Source organism: Onychomys torridus, chromosome 12 (genome assembly GCF_903995425.1).
Source record: "Onychomys torridus chromosome 12, mOncTor1.1, whole genome shotgun sequence".
Classification (NCBI taxonomy): Eukaryota; Metazoa; Chordata; class Mammalia; order Rodentia; family Cricetidae; genus Onychomys; species Onychomys torridus.
The window spans coordinates 28,447,068-28,457,645 of NC_050454.1; the positions used below are offsets into that span (position 1 = coordinate 28,447,068).

The following is a 10,578-nucleotide window of genomic DNA, read 5'->3' on the forward strand; positions in this document are numbered from 1 at the left end:
CTTCTTCCTGTGAGTCTATGGGGCCATTTTCATTCAAGCCACCACAGTAGGTTAATGTTCTGGTTCTTTAGTAAGTTAAAGTCATTAAAGATTTCTTAAGTGGGTATTTATAGCTTTTACGTGTGTAGAGAACAAAGAAAGGGTTCATAGGTCTTCATGCAGGTAGCTTTATATAGGTTGATAGCTCTGTTTTTACTTACACAAGTGGTAAGGAATTATTTGTTTAGAGCCTTATAATTTGCAAAGAACTCCTAAAGATATTTTGTTGATTATCTTCTCTGACAAATAGAAATATCAAATATTAACACTTGTAACTTACCGATGAGGAAATGGAATCTGAAGTTATATATAATTCAAATAATAGGCATACATTGTGGATTTTAATCTATTCTTTATATATGATTGTGAGTTAGCTATGAATTGTGCTTTCTAGCCCACTTACTGCCAGGAAGATAAGAATAGCCCAACTTCAAGACTAACTATTCCAGAACCAGTATAGCATAAGGGACAGTAAACATGATGGACTATTTATAGCTTGGGGGAGGGGTATCTGCATTAATCTGGTTATTTTTTAAGTACTATTTAGTATGTACTTTTCTTGCAAAAAAATTGTAGCTGCTATTCTGGCTTTGTGTGTATCTGTGTGTGTGTGTGTGTGTGTGTGTGTGTGTGTGTGTGTGTGTGTGTCTGTCTGTCTGTCTGTCTGTGTGTGTCTGTGTGTGTATGAAACAGGTCTCACTTTGTAGCCCAGGCTGGCCTCAAGCTTAAAACAATCTTGCCTTTGACATACAGAAATCCACCTGCCTCCTGAGTGCTGGCTGCTATCATTGACTTTAAAAGATAATTTTAAAGTTCCAGTTTCTATTAATTTATCTTAAATTTCACTATGTAATTTAATTAAAATACAATATATGTAATTTGTCCTAAAGTGATTCTTACAAGTAAAGAATAAAAGACATTTAAAATATCTCAGTTGAAAAAAACATTCTGTCCTGTTTATTCTCCATTTCTTATTCCTTCCTTCCTTTTTAGGCTTCCTCCCTAGAAGTGCAGAAGGCTCAATTAGAAGGTCGTTTGGAAGAGAAGGAGTCTTTGGTGAAACTTCAGCAAGATGAGTTGAACAAACATTCTCACATGATAGCAATGATCCACAGTTTAAGTGGTGGAAAACTAAGCCCAGAAACTGTGAATCTCAGTATATAAACATTGTGGCTTTGGGGAATTTGTGAATGAGTACTTTTGATGTATTTATATATTGGAGGTGGCAGTAAATGGAAGAAATTGTGACTCTAAAACAGTTATCATTTGCTTACTATCTATTAACTTAGTAAAATTCCTAATTTGATACATGTTTTATTTGGTCTTTGAAATATTAATTTTTAGATTTTATGATTTGGTTTCTCTAATGTTTGCTCTTACATGTCTTATATATTCTCATTTATGATTATATTCATGGATTATTTCACATCAATCATGGGTACATTTTCATAAATGTGCCATTAAACACTTTATTGTGTAAAAATGTTTGAGTGGACACATAGACTATGAGTGATACAGTGTCATTTTTTGGGGACTGTCATAACAACTATGGTCTGTCATTGACTAAAATGTCATCATCACAGAGTGATGTATTTGTTAAATTAAACTTTCTTGATAGAACAGTCTTTAGGATGAATCAATTAAGATCAATTGGTTAAAAAAGGAAATGGTCTGACACTAATTTAATTTCTCTCTAAAGTTAGTACAAAATAGTAGATTGAAAGAAGTTTCTATTACTGCATTTAAAATAAAGTAATGTAAACCCTAAACTCTGATTTTGAAAACAATGTAGTAGTTACCAGAAATAATGTTTAAAAGTTGGGAAGTGCCCATTGTGTTAAATGATTACATAGTCGCTTAAAATTAATAATTTGTAGAATTATTTACAGCTTTCTTAAGTTCTTTTGTTTGGCTTTTTTTTTTTTTTTTTAATTATACAGTGTTCTGTCTGCATGTATGCTTACAGGCCAGAAGAGGGCGCCGGATCAAATTTGGATGGTTGTGAGCCACCATGTGGTTGCTGGGAATTGAACTCAGAACCTCTGGAAGAGCAGGCAGTGCTCTTAACCACTGAGCCATCTCTCCAGCCCGTTTGGCTTTTTTTAAATTTTGCTTTATTTTTTTTGTTCCTTGAGACATCTCATATAATAACCTAAGGTGTATTTAACTCACTTTCTATTTTATTTTTTGCTGTTGTTTTTAGTTTTGTTTGTTGTTTGCTTTTTGAGACATGGTTTCTCTCTAATCCAGGCTGATCTTGAATTCACTATAGAACCCATACTGGTCTTAACTCAGCATTGGCCTCCCATAGACTGGAATTACAAGTGTGATCCACTATATCCAGCTGTGTTTTCTCTTTAAAATGTTAGTATATTGACAAACCCATTCTCGCTTTCAGGACTAATTGAATTTCTATTCTAGCTACAGTCAGAAATGTTATTTCCTGTAGTATACACATTTAATATATAGATAGTTTTTCATTGAGCCATTGACTTTTAAAGCAAAAGTTAAGTATCCTTATTTAGGTATTTCACACAAGGGAATTTTTTTTTATTTTTTGTTTTTGGGGGTTTTTTTGTTTTGTTTTTGGGTTTTTGTTTGTTTCTTTGTTTTTTGAGACAGGGTTTCTTTGTGTAGCTTTGTGCCTTTCCTGGAACTCACTTTGTAGACCAGGCTAGCCTTGAACTCACAGAGATCCTCCTGGCTCTGCCTCCCTAGTGCTGGGATTAAAGGCGTGTGCCACCACCACCCAGTGGGAATTTTTTTAGCACTTTTCACTTGAATAAAATGTGTGATGTGCTTAAGAAAACATTTGAGATCAGTACTGTAGTTTCAGTTACATTGGCGAACTTTTATCTGAAACAATAGAAATAGTAATGTATAAGTTTTAAATTGCACGTGATTCTGAGTTGGTGAAATCTCGTGTTTTCCTGCTCTATTTTGGATCAAGAATAATCTCTTTATCCATCATGTCTCTACTGCATATTCTACCTGCAATTTGGCTACTTACTAGTTAACTCAGTTATCACATCATGTTCTCAAGTATTATAATGCTATGTTCAACTAACCCTTGTTTTGTAGTACTTAATAATGGCTCCAAAACATGCAAAAGCAGTCAGTTTGGATGCAATTACTATCTATCATAATTAAAGGAAGTAGGATAAGTAGAATTATATTTTGAGATCAATACTATAATTAAATAACTCATTACAGCACCTTTTTATAATTACCATTTTTAATTATTGTCGATTGTTATTTCCTTGAAGTACCTAATTTATAAATTAAGCTTTGTATAGCTAGGTATAGTACTGTGCCTCAACTCTCTTTTAAAGCAGAGACAGGTGGATCCTTAGTTCAAGGTCATTTGAGCTGCACAGTAAAGTCTTAATATGGATAAAACTATGGGCTTTGTAGAACAGGAATTAGTTAAATTTTATAATATGTATTATAGGAAGAATCATAGTACATACAGAACTCAGTACTACCTCTGGTTCAGGGCATCTATGAGAATTTTAGAGTATTTCTTCAGGTAAATGGGGACTGCTGTACTCCACTACATTCCTAGTAACCTTTCTCAAAGTGCAGTCATTTCCATCTTTCCTCTCTCTGAAGAAAAAGCATCTTTCATCACTTTCTTTTGTTCTTGTAGCACATGTCTTATCATTTCTATTGTTCTTTTCAACACTTAGTATATTGGGTACTTTTCTGCTTTGATTTTGTTTCTGGTTCTGTGTACCTCAAATTTTAAAAGTCAAAGTTTATATTTAAGTATTTTTTTTCTTTTCTAAAAAGGTTTAAGTTAGGTTCACACTATTTTATCATAGTAGAGGATTTAGAGATGATTGGTATGTATATACCATGTCTCAAAAGAAAAAAACAAACTTTAGAAATTTATTAGTAGTATTACTCAAATCTGCTTAAATTTCTTGGGGGATAGGTTTTCTAAAATACACACTATCATATTTCCTTTTACTATTTATACTTACAACTTGAATAAAATTTGTTCTTTTGATTGATTAAAGTTTATTCTAAGCTGTTCATTAATTTAATATGAGGATAAAAAGATAAAAAGTTAATGTACCTTAGGAAGAAATCAGATTTTAATGTTGAAGATATTTTGTTTTTTTAAAACTCATTGTATTTTTGGTATATTATTTTCCTTCCATATTCTCAAGTTTAAGTATTATTAAATCATGAGGTATATCACTTTCTTTTGCTTTCTCAATGATTACCAGTAAATATTAAATGTGTATTTCCCTCAATTATAGGTTAATAATCATACATTGTCAGCTTTCACTGAGTTCAAATATAATTCAAGTATTCAAAATAATTACTTTTTTAAATGTGGACAGTGTAACTGAATATTTTAGTTATGTAATTTCCCAGTGACCCAGTCTTTACAGGGTCTTGCTATTTCAAAAGAAGATGAATAATCCTAGAATACATAACAAAGGCCTTCTAATGTGAATCTGATAAGAACGTGACATTTTCAAAGTTAATAGAGAAGATTGGATCAGTTTCATTGTGTTATTAAAAACTAATTTTCCAGTAGCAGCAGAGGATTTAACAATGTGTTACTAGTCAATATGAGTTTACTCTGTTATACTTTCTAGAGTGACATTTTAAGAGTTGTATTTCATCTTATTCTCAACAATACAAAATGATCTAATGTATTAGTATATCTAGCCTTATCCTTTTCTCCATTTTCAAATATGACAGCTGATGAATGAACCCTAGGGAAAAACAATAATGTTCATGTTCAATTAAGCAAGGTTTTACTATACCCCCAAATCTAGGTAATAATCTGTATAATGCATAGAAATAATTCAAAGAGAATAGTGAATCCAAGCTCTTTATGTTAAATAAACACTGTTAAAAGTCATTTTGTATTTAAAGAAATGTACCTCATGACTTAAATACAAAGTAATACATGGTCAAAATACATGATCAAAATGTTATGCATAGTTTTTACTTATAGGGCTTTATTTAGCTATATCTTTTGTATTTATATTTATTTAATTTATTTTTTTTTTACTTACAGGGATTCATTATTTAGACACTAAAATTTAGCCACAGCAGTATTCATATACCAACACTGTTATGGCAAAAGTTTTAAATAATGTCTTATTTAGGGTTTCTATTGCTGTGAAGAGACACCATGACCACAGCAACTCTTAAAAAGGAAAACAACATTTAATGGGGTGGCTTACAGATTCAGAGGTTCAGTTCATTATCATGATAGTAGGACATGGTGGCATGCCGGTAGAAATGGTGCTGGAAATGGAGCTGAGAGTTTTACATCTTGATATTCAGGCAACAGGAAGTGGTCTGAGATACTGGATGTGGCTTGAGCATATATTAGTCTTCAAAGCCTTCCTCCACAGTGACACACTTCCTCCAGCAAGGTCACACCTACTCCAACAAGCACATACCTTCTAATGGTGCCACTCCCTTTGGGGGCCTTTTTTTTTTCAACCACCACATTCCATTTGCTGGCCCCCAAAGGCTGCAGGAGTCCCACAACTCTTGCATATTCAACATCTTGGGTTCTCCAAGGCAATCCAGGATTTACCTTCCCAGCTTCACACAATGGCATCTCTAGGCCTCCATTCAGAAACACCTCTGACACATGCCTGGCCTCAGCTGCTTTCCTTAGTCCTGGAGACAGGGTGGTACTTGCCAGTAAGCCTGCCATGTGAACCTGTTCCCCCACTCCTCCCCCTCCCCCACACTTATCTCCTTGAAAGGAGGACTTAGCTCCATTTTATTTCCTGGTGCTCCTTTCTTTAGGTTTTACACTTTGTATTTTTACTTTCTCAGCTTGCTCCCCATTAGAAATCTTCATTAGATTTACCACTAATAACATGACAGAATCTATATTAGGCTGTTTTGAGATCTCTTCTGCCAATGGAGTTAATCCAAAACTCTTCACTTTAGCCTCAGGCAGACTCTTCAGATAAGGGCTTTCTGAGAAGCTTCTGCACAGCAAAGGACACCATAATTTGGACAAATTGGCAGCCTATAGAATGGGAAAAATTTTTTTTACCAACTCCATCTGATTGAGAACAATTGTCCAAAATATATAAAGAATTTAAGAAAACAATCTAAATTAAAACAAGCCAATTAAAAAATCCCTTAACATAATTCTCAATAGAGCAGATACAGATGGCTTAGAAACACTCAAAGAAATGTTCAACATTCTAAGACACTGGGGAAATGTAGTGTGGATCACATGGCAACCAGTGCTGCTTAAGAAAGTTCCAGCATTTTGACGTTGGAGATTGTTATGCCCAGATTGTGGGGACCCCCCAAAAGACCACTACAGAGACCAAATCCCTTATGTAAAAGCAAAGAGCCATTATTCAAGCTTGAGTTTGGACTTTGTCTGTCCGATGCAGTGGTGTAAGCAGAGAGCACTGACCCCTGGCAGGGTAGGGTTTTTATCACAGTAGGGGTTGGGGTGAGGGAATTTCCAGGGTTCAGGACCCTGATTGGCTGACAGTTGTCTAGATCTTGTCCATTTGCCTGGCCGCACAACCTTCCACCCAACACCGCTCCTCTGGTGAGTTTTCCACTTTTCAGCTAGTGTAAACTGTTTCCTGAATCCATGAGAAAGACCGTTGAGTGTCTGGCATCTCACTGGTTTTTCTTGAAACTGGGGAACCCCTGGCCATAGTCTTCACTGGCTATAGTCGGCCCCTATTGCAGGCCTAAATTTCCAGCCATCTCCCACGTCTGCAGCTTGAGATATTTCTCAATTAGACCACCACTGTTGGGTGCATCCTGGGGCTGTGTGAAGCCGGCATGTTTTTCTGCACTCAACGGAACAGTTAGACATTAGGGATTCCTGGGGAATCCTTGCTCCACACAGCGGGGCCCCTGCTTCTCAGCTGATGCGGCTTGTGCCTGGGATCCGTCCTTGCCCTCAGGGATGCCTGGGGGTCTAGGCTCCGGATCACATTTGTTTTTTTTATTTTATTTTTCTGCCTCTCTGCTGCAGACATGGGAAATAAGGCTTCCAACCTGATCAGTCCTTCCTCTCCCTTAGGCTGTCTTCTTGAAGCTTTACTTAAAGATTCCTAAGGTTATCCATCTCTGTACTGAGAGATAGCCCAGGTATGCTTTAGAAAATAACAAAAAATCCTGATATTTTACGGGAGTTATGTAATTTCCGGCCAGCAAACAGGCAAATGGAAAGAGTTGCTCTCTATCTTAGCTTTCTTCTCAGTGTTAAACTGTCTCTCTGGATTCTTCTCTCCTGCTCATGTGCTCCTAACTATGCCTAAACCGGAAGATTCTCTGACTCTGGAATCTCTAACTCTAGATGCTGCTGTCCCACCTCCGGCTCCCACCCCTACTCCTAGGGCGACCATTCCTTCAGCTCCTCTTCCGGATTCTTCTTCCTCAGCAGCGGCCGTTTCCAAAGGCCCTACTCTGGCTCCAACTTTCATTCCCCCTTCTCTCTTCCCTCCACGCGGTCTCTCTGTCTCTCTCTCTCCCCTCTGTCTCTCAATAAAGCTCTAGAAAGGTAACCATGGCTTGTGATTCTTCCACCAACCAGCAGGCACCTCTGGCTGGCCACTCCGGACGGTGGCCAGCCATGAGAAGTACAGCTTTCCACTACTGATACCGCCACGATTTTTCACAGTAAGTCTGCCATTCTCATGGCTGAAGTCTGAGCTACATCTTTGTGTCGGACACCCCAGGCATTGTCCTTGGGCTGTGCTGGCAATGGCAGGCACATTTTTGCTCCTGAGGAGAAGGAGCAAAAATGTCTTCTGGAGTCTACCAGGTGGACCAACGGCAGCGTAGTCATAGCTCTTCCCTCATTCTCGGGACGCCTAAGTTGAAGTCTGATCCAGGTTTTTTTTGTTTGTTTGTTTTTTGTTTATTTTTTCCTCTCAGCTACAGCCATGGGACCAAAGGGGCAGATACCACCCATTTAACATTGGCGGATGCAGCGGTAAATTTGGCCGCTTAACAGCTTTGCGGTACCAGTAAACCTGACCGCATAACAGTGTGGCGGGAACTTCGGCCAGCAAATGGGAAAATAAGAGTTGCTTTCTGCCAAAGCTCTAAACCCTTTCCTTCCCCACTTCTGCATCAGCCATGTGAAACCTCTTCTGTCTGACTTCCGCGCTGGCAGTGGACAGGCTCAAATGTGAGGGCTTGGGCAGTTTCTAAGACTCTCGCCCTAACTCACCTTAATTCCATCCACTCATTCTCAAACTGCCTTGAGAAGCACAGACGGGTCTAAAAGCAGCTGAGATCTAAACAATTAAGTTTACAATAATCAGGATGGCTCCTAAGCCAAAAAAAAAAAAAAAAAATCAGCTTATAGCCTCGCAAGTCTTCCAAAAGGATCGGTTTATAGTCTGCCTACTGGCAGATCTTCCAAAAGCTGTCCGTAAGCCACCTATCATCAAGAAAAAAAAAAAAAAAAATCAGGACACAGAGTAAAATCTGTCTCTTGTTCCTGGCTAAAAGTTAAGTATCTAGAGAGTAAGACTCCTGACCCCCACAGGCAAAAGAGTCATCTGTGGCATTTAAGGTGTGCCAGGGAAGAGATAAAAACAAAATTGCCAAGTGCTGGCACTCGCTGACTCCTGAAAAGCTATTGGGTCCCTGTTTTAAGTGAAAAAGGCCACGGGCTAGCAAATGCCCTGCCAGGCCATCAACACCCTTGTTAAAGGTGCTGCCTAGAAAGACAACCAATCAGCTGACTGCCCCCAGACGCCAAGACGCATGGGTACATCAAGCTAAGACCTCCAGCAAACCTAGGCTTGGCTACAGACACAGCAGGGAACCCAGAACTCAGCAGGAAAGCGATCCCTTTCTTTCCTTCTGGACACTAGAGCCATTGATTCAGTCAGTCCTGGGAGTTTTAGGATGTCACTTCTCCTTTCTATTGTCGGGTACAGAGGACAGCCTTACTTATCTCACCAGATTTAATTCCAGAGTTACTTAATGAGAAAAATTTCCAACTAAGATAAGAGCTCATTGTCTCATTTCAAAGTTACCGCCTGTGTTTCTCATGTGCATACAGACAGGGCCATGATCTTTGCCTTGTCTCCAATTCAAAAAAATAAGTTCTCATGCACTCTCAAGCTCCAGAGGACATCAGGATCCACTGCCTTGACACCAGTTCCAGAAGAATAAGGTATTACCCCTTTCTTTCCCAACTAGGGCCACACAGAGCCGGAGGCAAAAGGCCCATCAAAATATCCAGGCGGTAAGGATATAACAGTCTATCACTTTTCAATACTCAGCAACTGATCACCTGTGTTTCCTAAATGCTAAACTAATAAAACAAACAGGTGCCTTAAATAAACTACCTTGAATAAGGCTTGTCTCAGGTAAAAATTAAGCAGAGTACTAAAACACCATAATAATCATCAATTTTATCACAGCCACCTTTTTAACATGTCTCCATCCGGACAGGCCAAATCTACCTCAGATAAATGTCAACTCCAAAAATAAAATAATAATGAATCTTTTCTCTAAGCTTTTTATGTCACCAGTATCTTGTCAGACAGAAGGTTCCCAGCCACACCATGAAGGATGGACAGCTGCAGGACAAGGCATGACAGAACTTCATCCCAGGACCAGCCACACCATGAAGGATGGACAGCTGCAGGACTTCATCCCAGGACTTCAGGAGCCAGCTTCCCCATTTCCCCCAAGAACTAACTGATGCCCACCATTCAGCCTGAAGCAGTCTTTGAGAGAAACGGCACCCCATACCCACTCATCCACATTTTTTTTCTCTTTTTAGAGAAAAACAAGTCAGGAATGATATGAAGTCACAACATGCCCACACGGTTGGGCTTGCCCAACGGACTGCCTAGTTATTTCCAGTTCAAAATAGCCATTTCCGGGTCAAAACATCTCACATGACTAGGACTCCGTGGCTTTGCATGGTTGCATAAAGTGTGCACGCAGCCATGTAATCTACATGCATGCGTGGAGTAGCCACAAGTTCCTGTATGCATGCATGGCCCACCCTTTATAAAGCCAGCGCCATCTTGCACAAGCACCCCATTTCTCTTGACCACGAGTGTTTCCCACAGGCCTGTCATGTCTGTCTCTTCCTATCCTATCTCAATAAAAACTCTTTTGTGGATTTGTCATGTTTTGGGACCTTTCCTTGCAGAGTAAAAGCACCAAATAACTAACAGTGTCAGCTTATGACTTTTCCTGGATCCAGGTGTTGCCTGCAAGTAACACCTCTCATGGCAGCTGCATCTGGGCCTCCAAGCCTGTCATGGCAGCTGTGTGGTTAAGCTGTTTTGGAAACCCCACATGGATCACAATTCTCCAGCACCCTTATATTTTGATTTTCTAATGATTCTCACTATGTGTTATGGGAGTTCCCTTATGCCTTTCCCTTTGGGAAATTTTGTGTGGGCATTGAAGAATGAAAATATATAAAATGGTAGCCTTTTTAAAACAAATAATTCTTTGGAAAAAAATCCCCAAAACCATGGAACCATATAGCATGATAACTCTGACTACTCCAACACAAGCTAATACAAAGGT

At 38.6% G+C, this 10,578-nt stretch overlaps 1 protein-coding gene across 1 annotated transcript in view; it reads left to right on the plus strand.

Annotated features, from left to right (window-relative positions):
* The window catches only part of Cip2a (cellular inhibitor of PP2A), a 30,203-nt gene extending 29,000 nt beyond the window's left edge, over positions 1–1,203 (plus strand). Inside the window, exon 21 of the mRNA XM_036203111.1 lies at positions 1,033–1,203. Within this exon, the coding sequence (XP_036059004.1) occupies positions 1,033–1,203 (171 nt within the window). The remainder of the gene's footprint in view (positions 1–1,032) is intronic.
* The last annotated feature ends 9,375 nt before the right edge of the window (positions 1,204–10,578 follow it).